This window comes from Neovison vison, chromosome 7 (genome assembly GCF_020171115.1).
Source record: "Neovison vison isolate M4711 chromosome 7, ASM_NN_V1, whole genome shotgun sequence".
NCBI classification, from domain to species: Eukaryota; Metazoa; Chordata; class Mammalia; order Carnivora; family Mustelidae; genus Neogale; species Neogale vison.
This window is the reverse complement of record NC_058097.1, coordinates 149831091-149848691: the sequence shown is the minus strand read 5'-3', so window position 1 is coordinate 149848691 and position 17601 is coordinate 149831091. Positions and strand designations below refer to the sequence as shown.

Sequence of the window (17601 nt, the reverse complement as noted above, 5' to 3'; positions counted from 1 at the left end):
TGCCAGCAGCCATGGGGTGGTGGTGGAGGAGTAAGGGGCACACCCTGGAAGGGGGGCATTTGAGATGTGGGGGGAGGGTGCCCCCTGCATGGGGAGCGTGTGAGCAAGTTCTGGCAGAGTGGAGGCCCATGGTGCTTTGGGGTAACAGCCAGCAGCCCTGGATGGTGGGAAAGCAGGCTTTGAAGGCCAGGCAGAGGAAGAGTGTGGGCTCTTTGGGTCATTGTGCCTGCGGGGGGTGGGGTCTGAGGGGAACAAGGCATGCTCACCCTCTGCCTTCTATCCCCCAAGGACATGCGGAAGCACGTGACCATGACCCTGCTGGACACGGAGCAGTCGTACGTGGAGTCTCTGCGCACCTTGATGCAGGTGAGGCTCGAGGCTATTAACCAGGCCCCTGAGAGTGGCCGTTCTGAGTCTAGGAGGCTGTCACACACATGGGAACAAAGCCATTTTTATGGACGGGATGGAGGCTGGAGAGGAGAGAGGAATGACCCTGGGATACATCATCCCTCTGTGGAGAAACCCCCCTCCCCCATTGTGTGACTATCCCAGAGGAGGAAGCCCCCGCCAGGGTGGGGGAGAACATGGAGGGGACTTAATAAGGCCAGACAAGCCACCCCACGGCAGGTGCTCCCTCCTTTTACTGTCCTGCCACCTCCCCCTGGCAGCCCTGGTCCTGAGCTTAGATCTGTGCCCCTGCCCATGGTAGCCCCATCCATTTTATTCATTGACTGGGAAAATGATCATTGAATGGAGTAAAATGCTGGGCACCTGCTGTGTGCCAGGCCCCAGCCCAGGAATAGGAAGCATAAGGATGAGTGAGAGGCAAGCCGCTGTTACAGGATCTCATCGTCCCATTGGGCACAGAGTTGAGTATATGTTCATTCTCAAAGCATTGAGGGGCCACCTGTGAGGTGAGGGGGTCAGGGAATTTTCCCTGGAGGACATGCTGGCTTCCTCCCTATCTGTTTTGGCAATAGGAACAGCACATGCAAGGTCAGGTAAGGAGAGGCCAGCATAGAGCACAAAGGGTTGGCCCTCTGTGGATGCAGGGGGCCACATGGTAGAGGCTTTGACTACCAGGAAGAAGCTTTGGACCCTACCAGGGGCCCTGGAGAGTCAGCAAAGGGCTTTGAGCCGGGGGTGGGTGTCGTCTCATTCATGCTTTACATAGTCTGTCTGACTGCTGGGAAGGTGGATAACCAAGGAGGGCAGCCACTGAGGGTGGGTGAGGGAGGAGAGGCCAGGACCAGAGCAGAAGCCACAGGGAAGGAGCATCGGGACAGACACTCAGGAAGTGGACTGATCAGGCCAGGCCTGGTAGCTGGTCGGCTGTGGGATGAGGCCTGGACTCCTGGTCTGGGTGATGGAAGCACTGTAGGAGCCCCACATGTGAAAGCTGGGGTGAGATGGCCAGATCAGGTTCTGATGGGAGAAAGCCCCCAGCTCAGGGTGCACATGTAGGCCTGGGGCCCAGGACTAAGAACATGGATCCCAGCTGAGGGGGCCTGGCCTTGACAAATTCCCTCAAGCCATCTAGGCAGACTGAAAGCAAAGAACAGAAGGTAGAGCCCTGGAAACATCCAGAGTGTACATTCATTTACTCCGCAGATCCGCAATGAGCATCTTCTGGGTGCGGACCGTGTTCTTGGTGAGGGTTCAGCAGAGTGCATGAGTGATAAGGTCCTGTCTCCTAGAGCTCATGGTCTCCGGCAGACACGGACAGTAACCAGCCAGGCAAGCCGCACGTGAGGACAGATGCAGGTTCACAAGTGTGCCGAGGGTGTATCCGTGACAACTGAGTATTGTCCAGCCAGAGAAAGGAGGAAATTCTGACATGTGCCACAACATGGGTGAACCTCAAAGACACGAGGCTAAATCGAGTGAGCCAGTCACAAGAGGACAGATACTGTATGACCCACTTCTGTGGGTCACCTAGGATGGCCAAGTTCATAGAAACAGAAAGGTCAAATGGTGCTTGCCAGGGCCTGGGGGAGGGGAAGTGGAAGATAGTGTTTAATGGGTATGGAGTTGTGGTTTGGGAAGATGGGAAAGTTCCAGAGGGTGTTGGGGATGATGGTTCCACAGCAACGTGAAGGTTTTTAATGTGAGTGTACTAACTGTACTTAAAAATGATTGAAATCGGGGCGCCTGGGTGGCTCAGTGGGTTAAAGCCTCTGCCTTCGGCTCAGGTCATGATCTCAGGGTCCTAGGATCGAGCCCTGCATCAGGCTCTCTGCTCAGTGGGGAGCCTGTTTCCCTTCCTCTCTCTCTACCTGCCTCTCTGCCTACTTATGATCTCTGTCAAATAAAAAAATCTTAAAAAAAAAAAAGATTGAAATCGGCAAGTTTTATGGTGTTTATATATATTGCTTTTATTATTTTATTTTATTTTTTAAAAGATTTTTATCTAGTTATTTGAGAGACAGAGACAGATAGTGACGGAGATAGTGAGAGAGAGCAAAAGTAGGGAGGAGAGAGAGAAGTAGGCTTCCCACTGAGCAGGGAGCCCAATGCAGGGCTCGATCCCAGGACTCTGGGATCATGACCTGAGCCGAAGGCAGAGGCTTTAACCCACTGAGCCACCCAGGCGCCCCTGGCCTAGGAATTCTAGGAGGTAGGCTGCCTGCCTGCCCCTTCACCATCACGTTGCTTTTTTATATTAAAAATAAGCACACAGTGGCTCTCCCTTTCCCCCTGCTTGGGTTCCCTCTCCCGCTGTGTCTCTTTTTGTCAAATAAATAAATAAAATCTTTTTTAAAAAATAAAGAAAAAATAAGCGCATGGAAAGAGGAGATCATAGAACGGGGCCTGCCCTGGTGTCACAGGCCAGGGAGGGCTTCTCTGAGGTTGGGGTGTTCAGCGGAGACCTGAAGGATAGGCAAGCATTAAGCAGCGGGAGAGCCTGGAGCCCAATGCGGGGCTAGATCCCAGGACCCTGAGATCATGATCTGAGCTGAAGGCAGAGGCTTTAACCCACTGAGCCACCCAGGCGCCCTGCAGCAATTTTTTTTCTTAAAGATTTAATGAAATGTGGTTTATTTTTGTTTCTTCCTTATATCTGTGTGTTCCATCACACTAGACTGTAAGCTCCACTGGGCAGGGAGTTTGGTCTTCCTTGCTCACTGCTGAACTGTGCCTGTGCGCAGTGACTGCTCAGTGAAGTGTCTGCTGAGTTAGCGCATGTGGGTCTCCCAGGAGCCCAGTCTTCTTGCTTTCCTCACTCCACGCTCTGTGGGTTCATGTATCCAACAAACTTTTACAAAGCCCACTCACCCCCGTCCTGTGCCAGGCCCTGGGCCGCACAGTGAGAGGACAGATACTAGCTCCGCTAGAGCTCTTAGTCTAACGAGGGAGATCCGGAGGCATGGCCATTGAGAGGGTCAGGTGAGTTCGTATTCCCTCCATGCCAGTGGGTTGGGATGCCATCCCTCTCAGGGTACCCAGACTGACCTGTAGGGGACCCCCAGGGCTACATGCAGCCTCTGAAGCAGCCAGAGAACTCCTTGCTCTGTGACCCATCGCTGGTGGATGAGATCTTCGACCAGATCCCCGAGCTCCTGGAGCACCACGAACAGTTCCTTGAGCAGGTGCGGCACTGTGTGCAGACCTGGCACGCCCAGCAGAAGGTGGGAGACCTGCTCGTCCAGTCGGTAAGTGGCCCTGCTGCCCGCTGCTACAGCCCCCACGAGCCTGGGCCCCTTTCATCCTGGAAGGGGATGACTGCTGCCATGGACCCCCCCCTCCCCCACTCCACCTGGACACTGACTCTGATACCAGGTCCAACCCCAGAACCTGGGCAGACAGAACCTGGGCACTGACTCCAGCCCTGTGGTTGACCTGAACCTGGACACCCCAAAACCTCAGAGCTTGGCTAGACTCTGCCACAGACCCCAGCCCCAACCAGTTCCTGACCCTGATCCTGGACCCAGCTCTAGTGGCTCCCACTAACTTTGACCCTAGTCCTGACCTCGAGCTGGTCCTGACACTGACCCAGACCTCAGTGGTTGCTGGTACTGATCTCAGCCCTTAACGTTGACTAGCTCTTTTCTCCATCCAGCATTTTAATCAGATAGCTAACTACTTGGCGCTTAAGTGCTAGCCATTATTCTAAATACATTACATAAATCCACAAGGCTAGGAGAAAGGTGCAATTATTCCCCCAAGTTTAAAGTGGATGACTCTGCAGCATAGAGAGTAAGTAACCTGATCAAGGTCACAGTGAGTGGTAAAGGGTTCAGGCTCCAAGAGCTGCGGGTCCAGTGTCCACACTGCCCCAGCCTGTGCCCCCCCTTCATCACGAGCACGCCCCCACCTGTGAGCTCTTCAGGATCCCACCATAGTGAATGAGACCGTAGAAAAGGTATTGGCTTTAAAACTCAAAAAGAGCTGTAAAAGCAAAGCTAATAAACATTTAATTAAATGTCTGTAAAAACATAGCACACCATTTTCTTTAGTTGTTAAATATAGTATTGTTTATACGAGCTTAATTGCATTTGAAAAAACTTACGTTACATTTTGTTTTTTGGCCAGAATTCCCAGGAATGCAGGTGATGACTGATATATCATAGCCAAACACAAACTAAACTACTTACTCAGAGCCGAATGATTTCAAAAGCACAGTTGTAAAATGCCTTTCAAAAATTGTACTAGCAAACAAACAAAAACAAACTTACAAACTTACCTGTTGTTGTGAGATGTGGATGTTCTTTCATGTGTTTGTGATGATGTGGGGGGACCTTGGGCCTAAGAAGGTCTTAGAAGATGCCTGCTGACCCGGAACGGATGTTTTAAGAACTCTGATGGCACCCCCGTTGGGTGCTGACACCTTCAGGCCATTGCCACCCTCGCTGTCACCGGGCTCATCCCCTGCCTGGACTTGGATGCTGACCATGGTCTGACGAGCAGAAGCCCTGGTCCCAGGGAAGGGTCAGCAGAGCAAGCTTGGGCCCAGGGTGGGCTGGGCGTAAGGGCTGTCTTCTTCTCCGAGCCTCTGCTCTGTAGCACACCCCGGGCCTGGGGAGGGGGACAGTCAGCACCTTAGAGACACAGGAGCTTGTGGGCCCAGAGGGGCCAGAGACAAATACCACCATAGGGCCCTTAATCCATCCGTGGTTCAGCTGATACAGGAACCAGGGTGTCCCACCACCTAGCCAGCGCTTCTGCCCAAGAACTTTAACATTTACCCAGCTATCAGCGGGCCATCAGTGCTAGCCACCAGCTGTGTGCCCCCACTGGAAAGGATGGACATTCCTATTGCCTTCCAGAAGAGAGACTTGTCCCCAGGGGGGAATCAAGGGAGGCCAGAGGCCAAGTGTGATTCCAGAAAGAGTTCTAGTCAGGGCAGGGAGGGCTTCCTGGAGGAGGCATGGTTGGAGCTTAGCCCTGAGATTGGATGATGGTGAGATTTGGATGTAGTAAGGGCATCTGGTGGAGAGAATTACATGGGCAAAGGCCAAGAGGCTGGAATGAGTCTGTGTCTCTCAGAGGACAGTGAGGAGGGGGAACTCCTGGCTGGACTTAATGAGGCTGGAGAGCAAGGGATGGAAATGCCCAGTTGGAAATGGGAGAGCCTGGTCTACAGGACACATCTAGGCATATGTATTTCCATGTACACACAGACCTAAGTAAGATACATGTTTGCACACACACATGCTCACAGGGTCACACATACAAGGTGTATGTGTATACACAACACAGGAGCACATACCCCATCCCTTAGAGACCACATCATGTCCAGCTGGAGGGAAAGGATGTTGGTTTGTGCATCACTGGAAACCAGGACCGGGTGAGGTGAAGTAAGGGACACCTTGAAGGTCCCCAACCTACCTCTTCACCCACAGTTCTCCAAGGACGTCCTGGTCAACATCTATTCTGCCTACATTGACAACTTTCTCAACGCAAAGGATGCCGTGCGTGTGGCTAAGGAGGCGAGGCCTGCCTTTCTCAAGTTCTTGGAGGTACTGGGGGCCAGCTAAGGGGGATGGACATGACTCCTACCTTGGGCCAGCTTTGGGAGGGGCAAGAGCTCCCAGACTGGGCACCATAGCCTTAGGCTAGGGTTCAGCTTTTGCCCTTGGGCTGGGCTGGAGGCACTGGCTGGGGACCTGTCCCTGGCCATTCCCTTCTTTGCATGACATCCTCACACAGGTGCCCATCCACTTTGTCTCTGGTTTCAGCAAAACATGCGTGAGAACAAGGAGAAGCAGGCGCTGTCTGACCTCATGATCAAGCCTGTGCAGCGGATCCCACGCTATGAGCTTCTGGTGAAGGTGGGCATGGGAGGCACGTGAGGCTGCGGGGGGCTGGAAGGCCCCTCGATTGAGTCTGACGTCAGTGTCCCCAGGGGTCGGGTAGGAAGAGAAGTCCTCTCTGGAGTCTCCCTGTAGTCCCTCCTGCTCCAGCCATCAACCTGGGGACGCCGGGCCTGAAAGGGACAGCTGATAAGCAGGGGTCTTATCCCCATCTCCACACCAGGACCTCCTAAAACACACACCCGAGGACCACCCAGACCACCCACTCCTGCTGGATGCTCAGCGGAACATCAAGCAGGTGGCTGAACGCATCAACAAGGGTGTGCGGAGCGCAGAGGAGGCAGAGCGACACGCCCGTGTGCTGCAGGAAATTGAGGCTCACATTGAGGGCATGGAGGACGTGAGTGCCACCCGCCACCCAAGTCTTCGTTGACACCTGTGGTCCCCTGCAGTCACCGTCCCGTCCACCTCCACGGCATGTCTGCCAGCATCCCCACCCATCTCTGTCCATAGCCACAACCGTGTTGTCTGTCTCTGGCCACAGATCCCGTGGCCTGAGCACACAGCATGAGGAGGACAGAGGGGATGCTGCTTCTACTGTCCTGGCCCATGGAGGGGGGCCAGGGGTTCCTGGGGTCTGGGGAGGAGATGGGATTAATAATTGGCCTTCAAGGTTTTGTCTCTCCTGCCCCCCAGCTCCAAGCCCCTCTGCGGCGATTCCTAAGGCAGGAGATGGTCATTGAAGTGGTAAGAAGTGTCCCGTTGTCTACCCACCTGTTCCCATCTCCCTATTTTGTTCATACTTCTGCTCATACCTGCTGCCCTTGGGCCTCCCTGCTCTTCCCCACAACAGGAGTCCTGGGTCGAGTCCCAGCTCTGCCTCTGGGCATCTGGGGCAGAGCCCTCACCCCTCTCTGGGCCTGGCTGTCCCCTTGGGCACGGTGGGCAGGAGGGTGGGCCTCTGGGCCTGAGTCCTGCCTCGGACCCCACAGAAGGCCGTCGGTGGCAAGAAGGACCGGTCTCTCTTCCTGTTCACGGACCTCATCGTCTGCACGACCCTAAAGCGGAAATCGGGTTCCCTGCGGCGCAGCTCCATGAGCCTGTGAGTGGCTGGGTCGGGGTTGGGCTGGGGCAGCGGGGGAACAGCTGTCCTTCCCTGCCCCCACTGCGCCGGCCTGCCAGAGCTCCCCCTTGGCTCCCCACAGGTACACGGCAGCCAGCGTCATCGACACGGCCAGCAAGTACAAGCTGCTGTGGAAGCTGCCGCTGGAGGACGCAGACATCGTCAAAGGTGGGGCTGGCCCAGGCCTGCCCGGGGGTTCTGGGTGTCCGGGCCCTCCTCTCAGAAGCCCTCCTGGAGGGCTTGCCCTGTGGCCAGGCTGGCTGCCTGGATCTGTCTTCTTTTCTGTTGTGGGGGCCTCACTTTCCCAGCCAATATTGGGGGAGGGTGGCCTGCGGGATCGGTGTGCCCACCACAGAGCCACACCAGGACCTGTGCACACAGACCACCTTCTGATGGGGCAGGGACCTCGCCTAGGTTGGGGTGGTGTGGGGGCACAGACACACCTGCCACCAGCCACTGACCACGGCACCAGCATCCTATTAGATGACGATGCACTGCTCTGGTCCAGCAGTTTAGCTCATCGGGAGCAGAGACTCCCTTAAGTCAGTGCAAGCAGAAGGCTGGTTGGAAAGATCTATGTTGTTTGGGGCTGAGGTGGTTTCAGAGAATTGCTCCTCCTGCCTGTTCTCATTGCTTTCTCTGCTTCCTCCTTCCTTCCACCTCCTGTGCTCCCTCATGGCCTGCTCCGCATCGTGGCCTTTCTCCTTAGCTGCTCCAGGATCCGAAGTTTACCTTTCTGAGGGGGCGGGTTGGTCTGGGATGGTGGTGTGGGTGCCTCTGGGCTGGCAGGCAGTTTGGGTCCAGACTCTGTCCCTAGGCTTAGCTGTGATGGCCCCCAGGGCAAACCCAGGCCGGCCTCACATGGGCCGCTGTGGAGGAATACAAGCTGATGGTTGGTCCGGTTTGTCTCTTCTCACTGGAACACAGGCCAGTTAATAAAGTGACTACCTTTAGGTCAGGTGTCTGCTCCTGGCCCCATCGAGTGTGGTGAGAGTGGGGCAAGGTCCTACAGAAGAAACCAGGGCTGCCCAGGCAGTGAGCGTTGTTGGGGGGGGGTGGGAGGAATGGCATCCTTTAGAAGGAGTAGGAGAAAACCCAAGCCTTAACTTTTCTAGTACATTCCACTGCTGTCTACTCTGCCCATTGGTGGGTTCCTGGTCTAGGGTGGACACCCCTGACCAGACAGTGTTGGGTGTGGGGATGCTGAGCTGGCCTGTGGATCCAGCTGCTTGGCTGTGGTCAGGTATGGGGTAGGACTAGAGAAATCCAGAGCATCAGCTCATTTTCCCCTCCTGTCAGGGAACGGAGTCCCTTGGTCAGCGATTTGACTGCCCGAGGCTCTGGCTGCCGGGCCGACTCCCTTGTGGGGGCCGCACCCCCGCGGCTTCCGGTGTCAGCGGGAGGCTGCCGAAGCTACAGGGCTGTCCGCCGCCTATTCTGTGTGCTCATCCGTGGGGCTCTCCAAGGGACCAGCACCCTGGGTCAGGTGGCTCTGAATCAGGCCCAGTCCCCTGTTGCCAGGCCTGGTGTTTCTCTGCGAGCCACCTGGCTGTCACTCTGATCCTTGGGTCTTGGGGTTGACCAGCTTGTCAGGCCACTCCCCATGCTCGACTGCAGACTGTGAGGAAAGGGGAGACTGACTGTCCAAGCCTGACCTTGTCTGCTTCTGTATCTGTCGATGGCCTTCCTCTGTCTCTACCAGGGGCATCCCAAGCCACCAATCGGGAGAACATCCAGAAGGCTATCAGCCGCCTGGATGAGGACCTGACCACCCTGGGCCAGATGAGCAAGCTCTCAGAGAGCCTTGGTTTCCCCCACCAGGTCTGTGCTCTGCCTGAGGCAGGGGGAGTGGGGGGATGGGGGTTCCCAGACCCTATCTGAGGGAGAGAGAACAGCCTCTTCATTGCCTGAGGAAGAGGTCACTCAGCTCTGTCACTTACTGGAAGGGAAAAGTACAGCCTTATGGCAGCTGAGGGAAGTAATGTGTTCCAGGCCTGAGGGTGGAGACACAGCTCTGTCCCCAGCTGAGGGAGGAGAGAGGGCCCATCATGTCTGGGGGGGGCGGTCAGGTCCCCACTTAGTTCTCAGGGCAGGAGCAGACTGTGGGGAGATGTCAGGGCCTAAGGCTGGGTCCTCCACCTGGCAGAGCCTGGACGAAGCACTGCGGGACCTCTCAGCTGCCATGCACCGGGACCTGTCAGAGAAGCAGGCGCTGTGCTACGCGCTCTCCTTCCCCCCTACCAAGCTAGAGCTGTGCAGCACGAGGCCCGAGGGCACGGACTCCTTCATCTTTGAGTTCCCTCACCCTGACGCCCGCCTTGGCTTTGAGCAGGCCTTTGATGAGGCCAAGAGGAAACTGGGTAAGCCAGGCCCATGCTGCTGTCCTCCTTCCAGCACTTCCGGGCAGTGGGTGGCACCATGCCGCGGTGTGGGAGATCAGGAACCAGAAATCCCAAGACCCCTGTGTCCTGTGCTTCAGTCCCTGCTCAGGGGGAGGGTGGCCTGAGACTCCCGAGGAGAAATGGGACTTGCTCCCCCGGGCGGGAGGGGATTCAGTCGATGGAAAGGGTGAACTTAGGACAGGGGCACTGCTGTGGAGAGGAGGCAGGACCCTCCTCCCTGCGCGTCCTCCGTACACTTTGAGGAGGCCTGGAGCAGGGAAAGCTGTTAGAGTCTGTGGCTTAGAGGATCTTTGAGACTTCTGGGTCTGCCTCCCACACTGTACAGGTGGGAAAATTGAGGCCGGGGACAAGCAGGGCATAACCCACAGCCCCCTCGCTTTCCTCTGAGAGACCCTGATGAGCAGGGTGGGAAGGGAAATGGTCGAGGGCAAGGTGGAAGCTGAGCAGTGTTTGTCCATCTCCACTACAGCCTCCAGCAAAAGCTGTCTAGACCCCGAGTTCCTGAAGGCCATCCCTATCATGAAGACCCGCAGTGGCATGCAGGTGCGTGGGGGGCCCCGGCCCCGCGGGTACACATGGTTTTGTTGGGGGTCCACTAGGTGCCTGTCTCGAACATGACAGCCGCCCCCTGTGTCTGTGAGTGTACTACTCTGCACACACATGTGGCTACTATGTGGGTCGTGTACATATGGGTGTGGCCACACACATCTGTGTGTGCACGTGAGCGAAGGCTGTCTGATGGGCATGAGGTGTCTAAGTCACGCGCCTAAGTCTGACTACATCTGGACAGCGGTTACCACTTTTCACACTTGTTACCTCATACATTTGGGATCGTGTTTAGGGTTTCCATGTGTGTGGCTGTATGTGTACACATATGTATGTGAAGGGATGAGACCGACATCATGTGCCTCTGGCCCACAGAGTGGCCCATGCGCTGTGCATGTGTGTGTGTGCATGTGTACACGTGTGTACAGAGGGGTGTCCTGGGAGTTCATGCCCCCCGCACTGCAGGCCCACCTCCCTCTGTTCCGCCAGCTGGCTGGAGAGCGGGGCGGGGGGAGCTGGCAGCCCTTCCCACATTCACCTTCCCCTGTCTGTTGGTGCCGTCTGCAGTTCTCGTGTGCAGCCCCGACCCAGAGCAGCTGCCCTGAGCCCATGCCTGAGGTGTGGGTGTGCAACAGCGACGGCTACGTGGGTCAGGTGTGCCTGCTGAGCCTGCGCGCTGAGCCTGATGTGGAGGCCTGCATCGCCGTCTGCTCCGCCCGCATCCTCTGCATCGGGGCCGTGCCTGGTCTTCAGTGCCGCGGCCACAGGTGAGGCCGGCGACAGGGGGACAGCAGGACACATCCGGCTCCCAACCCCTCCGCAGCTGTGGGCAAGGCTGGTGGATGGGGCGGGTCCTTGGGGGCTGGCATCCAAGCAGTGGGACAGAGCCCCGGCTCCTGGAAGCTTCCATCCCCACTCCTGTATCTCACAGGGAGCGGCCTGCCTCGCTGAGGAATCCCCCAGAAAAGGCCCTGGAGACCCCTGGTCCAGAACTGGACGTCGAGGCTGTGGACGAAGAAGCAGCAACGCTGGCAGAGCCGGGGCCCCAGCCCTGCCTCCATATCTCCATCGCAGGCTCGGGGCTGGAGATGGCCCCAGGCCCTACTGAAGGAGACCCCCGCCCGGAATTGGTGCCCTTTGACAGCGACTCCGATGATGAGTCTTCACCCAGCCCCTCGGGAACCCTGCAGAGCCAAGCCAGCCGGTCCACCATCTCCTCTAGCTTTGGCAGTAAGTGCCTGGCTTGGGGCTGTCAGGCAGGGTGGACTGCCCTGAGGAGGGGGCACCCAGCAGGTACTGGGTGAAGAGGGACCAGTGTCAGCGAAGGCATGGCATCGAGTCTCAGGATGTTAGCACACAGAGCAGGGCGAGCCGGCAAGGTGGGGGAAGGGGGACTGTGACAGCAAGGACCCAGAGGGCAGCGGGCCAGTCAGGTCAGATCCTGAAGACCCCAGAACACCCTGTCAAGTAGGGGAGATGGAGTAGGGGCTGGAGTAGTTGATCCGCCTGTCCACAGCATGATGGTGGATTGGCGTGTGTAGCCAGCAGAATAACTAGGCCTGAGAGGGGCAGATGCCTTGGGGAAGCGGGGAACAGGTGGGAGGCCCTCAGGAGGGACTTGGCCGGGAGGGAGGCATGGAGAGGAGATGTGGGCCTGGAAAGGTGACAGGTCTTGGGCCCAGCAGAGGGGAATGGAGGTAGACACCTTTGTCTCCCTCAGATGAGGAGACTCCGAGCTCCAAGGAGGCCACGGCAGAGACAACCAGCTCAGAGGAGGAGCAGGACCCTGGCTTCTTGCCCCTGTCCGGCTCCTTCGGGCCTGGCGGTCCCTGCAGCACCAGCCCCATGGATGGGAGAGCCCTTCGCCGCTCTAGCCGTGGCTCCTTCACCAGGGGCAGCCTTGAGGACCTGCTGAACGTTGACCCTGAGGCCTACCAGAGCTCTGTGTGGCTGGGCACTGAGGATGGCTGGTAGGGGCAGGACAGGAGCCAGGGACACAGAACCCTGAGCTCTGTGCTTGGGAAACCACGTGGTATCCTGAAACAGAAGCGGGAGGGCTTAGGGTCCGACCTCAGAAGTACAATCCGCTGGGGCTCCCGTGGGGTCTGAAGCCTACAGGGAGGCTTTGGGATCTCAGTACCTTGGCCCCTGGCAGGGGGAATGTGGTGGTGGGACCGAGGTGGAGGGCAAACTGCGGGGGGCAAGCCTTGGTCACAGGTGCATGCTCCGATTCACAGCGTCCACGTGTACCAGTCCTCTGACAGCATCCGTGACCGCAGGAACAGCATGAAGCTCCAGCACGCGGCCTCTGTGACCTGCATATTGTAAGGCCCTTGGCCAGTCCTCCTGGTCCAGACCCTCCTACCCATGCAGGCCTCCTTCTGTTCACCCAGCTCTCCCTGTTCTACCGGCCCCTTCTTTCTGTGGAGGCTTGCCCTAGGCCAGCTGGGCCTCTCCTACAGTGTGTGACAGTGGGCGAGTTACTACCCCTTTCTGGCCTTGGGCTCCCTACCTGGAGCGTCAGTCTCTTGGGCATCGTAGCCATTCTGTCTGGGAGTCCCTTGGCCCCAGGGGACCTCCTCTGGCCTCCTGAAACCCCTGACTCCTTCCCCTTTGCCCTGCCCAGGTATCTGAATAACCAGGTGTTTGTTTCTCTGGCCAATGGAGAACTTGTGGTCTACCAACGAGAAGCAGGTGAGTGCCCTCCGTACCCCGCCCCCCTGGCGTGACTGGTGCAGGCTCTCTCCCTGAGGCCCATGAGTGAGTCCGGAGACGTGGTTCTGGGCACCTCTCAGGCCCTCTCTGGGCCTCGGTGTCCTTATGTACAAATGGGGAGTTTAGCATCTATAATTAAATTTGTGGGGGTGAGGCTCCAGGGCAATAATGAATTTGCTGTTTTCTTTATCCTGCTCCCACTCCAGGCCATTTCTGGGACCCCCAGAATTTCAAGTCAGTGACCCTGGGTTCTCAGGGGAGCCCCATCACCAAGATGGTGTCTGTGGGTGGGCGGCTGTGGTGTGGCTGCCAGAACCGGATCCTTGTCCTGAGCCCTGACACACTGCAGCTGGAGGTACCGGTGGGCGTGAGGATAGAATTGGTGATTTGGGGTAAGCTTGGCCCATGAGAGAGGGAGCTGAGACCATGGGGGCCATAAGAAAGCATCCATCGGTCCAGAGAGAAGCCCGTGATTGATCGGAAAACCCTCTGAGCTCTAATATCCTCTGATCACAGAATCACTGAGCTGCAGGGGAAAAGCCAGCTCCATTTTTAATTTCTGAGGCTTAATGGGGGGCTTCACTGAAACCAGGCTTTGACAGGTTGGTCATCTAGACCAAGGAGCAAGGCCACCTCTGCCGTCAGCCAGGGGGCTTTCTGGAGAAGTCTGGTGTGAGCTGTAGGGGTGAGGCAGGTACTGGTGGAGCATGAGGCAGGGAGGGCCTGGGGAGGGCAGGCCTGCCAGTCGCCCACATGCTCTCTCTCCCTCCCCTCCCACCGCTCCGGCCAGCACACGTTCCACGTGGGCCAGGATTCCAGCCGCAGCGTGGCCTGCATGGTGGATTCCAGCCTGGGGGTATGGGTGACATTGAAAGGCAGCGCCCACGTGTGTCTCTACCACCCGGACACCTTTGAGCAGCTGGCAGAGGTAGACGTCACACCCCCTGTGCACAGGATGCTGGCAGGTACTGACCTCCATCCACCCCTGCCCCTGCCCCTTCCCCCTGGAGCCCTTCTGCCCCCATATTGAGGAGGCTGAGCCGGGGGCCGGGAGGCAGCCCCAGCTCCAGTCCGTCTCGCCCCCTAGGCTCGGACGCCATCATCCGGCAGCACAAGGCCGCCTGCCTGAGGATCACGGCGCTGCTGGTGTGCGAGGAGCTGCTGTGGGTGGGCACCAGCGCCGGCGTCGTGCTCACCATGCCCACCTCATCCAGTGCCGTCAGCTGCCCGCGAGCACCCCTCAGCCCCACCGGCCTAGGCCAGGGGCACACCGGCCACGTCCGCTTCTTGGCTGCCGTCCAGCTGCCAGATGGCTTCAGCCTGCTCTGCCCAACCCCGCCACCTCCCCCAGACACGGGTGGGTTTGTGCCCCCTCCTCTGGCCCAGAGGGTCCAGATTCTGTTTAAGATCCGCCCCCTTTTCCATCAGAAGAGGTTTTTAAGAGGGAAGAAGAGTGTAGTATGGGCTGGAAGTGGCACAGAGAGCAGGAAGTAGGCTCTAAAGTCCCCAAAATAAAACCTTCCCGGACGTGGGCTGTGTGCACACCTCGGTCCAGAATTGTCACCGGAGATAGGGAGTGAACTGTAAGAACTGTCACCTAAGAATCAGACCATGGCACAGTAAGGGATGCAGACAGCAGGCAAACAGAGAGGGCCAGAAATGAGGGCCAGGGCAGGGCGTCAGGAAGTCCTGGGCAGAGTGGGAAATGGAGCAGAAGCAACTAGAACACAGAATGGCAGGAGGGACAGACATGGACTGGGAGGGTTAGCAAGGGAAGCGTGTTAGGAGATGGCATCCGTCAAGGAGTGCCACAGTGAGCCAAGGCTTGCTTTGATCGGGCAGGAAACCGTATTCCCATGAGGAGGTGCCTGTGGGAACCGAGAAGCAGGGAAGCTTTGGGCGGGAGAAGACCTCAACATCCCGGCTGGGAAAGTAGGAAGCGGTTTAAGGAAGACAGTACATGTGTAATGGGGGAGGGGGTGCCGGGAGCTTATGTCACTCTGACTTGGACGCACAGATAAGAGGTAAGAAGTTGTGTGACTGCCAGGAAGTGGGTATTTCTTTCCAAAGATGTTCGTGGCTAACAGGAAGTAGGATTCCCCCACAGAAAGTATGCCTGTCTTTCTTCCTGTCTTCTAGGGTGAGGCAGGCCCTTAGGGGACAGCACAGCCACCAGTCCCACTTCTGCTAACAGACTGTCTCTCTCTGCATCCTCCAGGCCCTGAGAAGCTGCCATCCCTGGAGCACCGGGACTCCCCTCGGCACCGAGGACCTGCCTCGGCCAGACCTAAAATGCTCGTTATCAGTGGTGGGGACGGCTATGAGGACTTCCGACTCAGCAGCGGGGGTGGTGGCAGCAGCGAGACGGTGGGCCGAGACGACAGCACAAATCACCTCCTCCTGTGGAGGGTGTGACCCTGTCCACCGTGGCCCAGGACTTGCCTGCCCAGCTGCCCTCGGCCTGCTTGCCTCTTCCTAGCCCACACTTGCTAGCCGTCTCTGATCGGGAACGTCCCACCAGGGCACACCTGTGCCTGCGCAGGCTCCCTCTCAGCCCCGAGGAAGTATTCCTGATGGAACACCTGCTGGCCAGCAGGCCAAGGCCTTTGCCAACCCTCTGGCTGCTTCGGTGCCCCCCGTCATGACAGGGGTGGGGCAGGGGGGCATGTGGGCTGCCCAGGACCGCTGTCCCTGGAGCTTCTACCAAAGACACGGCCGGGCCTGGACCCCCTGGGGCTGGGGAGGGCCATGTGCAATATTTGGAGGGTTTTCTGGGGGCAGTGGGAGGGCTAGGGACAGAAGCCTTTCCCATGTACAGTATTTATGTTCCTTTCTAGATGTGTACCTTCCCAAGCACTTATTTATGCAATGACCTGGGCAGGGGTGATTTGAGGAAGTCACAGAAGGGGAAAGACCCTATTCCTGCTCTGGGGGCCACCCTGGGGCCCTAAGCGAGCCTTCCTGGAAGGACCAATCCCCCTCATTACATACTTGCACACACATGTGCATAGACACATGGGTGTGTGCACGTATGCGTGCACGCGCGCGTGCGCACACACACACACTGCATGTTCAGGGCACTAGAATATTGCCTCTTAACGTACACTTTCCATGGCCTTGTGATTGGGCTGCCCTCCAGTATCCAGAGCCAAGGACCAAGCACCCTCAGTCATCCAGAACAAGGTGATGGCTGCAGGGGGCAGTGACTCCCGTGTGGGGGCCTCCCCAGGCTTTGGCATTTCCTAACTTGTTGGCAGTGCCTTTAGTCGTTTCCAGATTTGTTAACACTGATAGGGACTTGGACAGGGCTCTTTCCTGGCCTGAGCAGGGAAGAGGAAAGGGCCCTTGTTCTCCTCCAAGCTGCTCCCGCAGCTCCTGTGTCTCATGCACTGGCACATATGGTCACCTTGGCAGGGTGAGCCTGGGAGCCCCCCTCACTCGGACCGTTGAGACCCTCTTTTCACACCCTTCCTGCCAGGGCAGCCCCTCCAGGAAGAATACCCAAAGCCCAGGGGCAGGATATGGCCTCTTCAACTGGGAACCACTTACAGGCAGCCTCTTCCCTGCCCCCTGGATGGCCGGAGCCAGTCTGACCCCCAGCCCCCTTGCTTCTTCAGCTGCAGCTCCAAAGGTTTGGTTTCAGATGGGGTTTGTTTGGTTCTGTTTTTGTTTGGGGTGCGTGGGTCATTGTGGTCTTAGAGTTATGTTTCTCTTGCTACCAAACAGTCATGTATTAACTTTCCTTGGATGATGAATTTTAAAGAGTCAATAAATAGAAACACCAAATGACCACTCCCCATTGGTGGCACGGGGGCCTCCAGCCACCAGCCTCAGGGCTCCCCAGCAGACGGGCCTCCCAACACCGCTCACTTGAGCAGAAGGGAGGGCTCAGAGACCAAGAAGATGCTGGGAAGGCAAGGCCACCACTCCCCATGTTATGCCGGGCAGGTCGCTGTCCCTGTCTGGGCTGTTGCTCTCTCTCGTCAGGAAAACAAGGTCTCATGCCCATTCACAGCTTTGTGACCAGGGCGACATGTTAGAACGCCTTACAGATTACATGTGTGAATATAAAGTATGATCCATAATTATATGTCCATATAAGTATACATTCCCAGGCTCCCCACAGCTTCTCAGTCGCTGGGCCTGGGATGGGGCTTGGGAGTCCGAAGCTGACAAGCAGCATGTGACAAACAAGGCGACCAGAAGACCACCGGCTCCGGCAGGAAACGGTGTTCTGCAGCAAAGCCTTGTGTGAGGCTGGGGAATCTGACAGAAGCCAAAGTGACTTAACGCTTTAGAGCAAGGGTGGAATCCAAGTCTGTCTGATTTCTGGTCCAAAGTGTGGTACGTCATTAAATCAGACAGAAGAACGCAAAGGCCAACCCATAGGGCCGGCCAGTCCTGGAGGGCAGATCCCCTCCCCGCAGGGTACCCCTGCAGAGCTCAAGATGGCGACCACTTGTAAAGGGCAGAGGCAGGGCCCCACTCTGCTGAACACCTTGGAACGTTTTTCAACCTAAGTGATCAGTTGCTGAAGAGGGAGTGTAGTTCATGCTTCGCA

General features: G+C 57.3%; 1 protein-coding gene across 1 annotated transcript in view; it reads left to right on the top strand.

Annotated features, from left to right (window-relative positions):
- The window catches only part of ARHGEF17 (Rho guanine nucleotide exchange factor 17), a 54030-nt gene extending 37204 nt beyond the window's left edge, over positions 1-16826 (top strand). The window contains exons 2-21 of the mRNA XM_044258581.1: positions 289-366; positions 3471-3653; positions 5844-5960; positions 6180-6272; positions 6478-6654; positions 6951-7001; positions 7247-7356; positions 7460-7545; positions 9080-9198; positions 9524-9737; positions 10249-10322; positions 10893-11092; positions 11257-11555; positions 12046-12295; positions 12563-12649; positions 12952-13019; positions 13247-13395; positions 13831-14005; positions 14128-14397; positions 15259-16826. Coding sequence (XP_044114516.1) covers positions 289-366; positions 3471-3653; positions 5844-5960; positions 6180-6272; positions 6478-6654; positions 6951-7001; positions 7247-7356; positions 7460-7545; positions 9080-9198; positions 9524-9737; positions 10249-10322; positions 10893-11092; positions 11257-11555; positions 12046-12295; positions 12563-12649; positions 12952-13019; positions 13247-13395; positions 13831-14005; positions 14128-14397; positions 15259-15455 — 2997 coding nt within the window. The 3' untranslated portion in view covers positions 15456-16826. The remainder of the gene's footprint in view (positions 1-288; positions 367-3470; positions 3654-5843; positions 5961-6179; positions 6273-6477; positions 6655-6950; positions 7002-7246; positions 7357-7459; positions 7546-9079; positions 9199-9523; positions 9738-10248; positions 10323-10892; positions 11093-11256; positions 11556-12045; positions 12296-12562; positions 12650-12951; positions 13020-13246; positions 13396-13830; positions 14006-14127; positions 14398-15258) is intronic.
- The last annotated feature ends 775 nt before the right edge of the window (positions 16827-17601 follow it).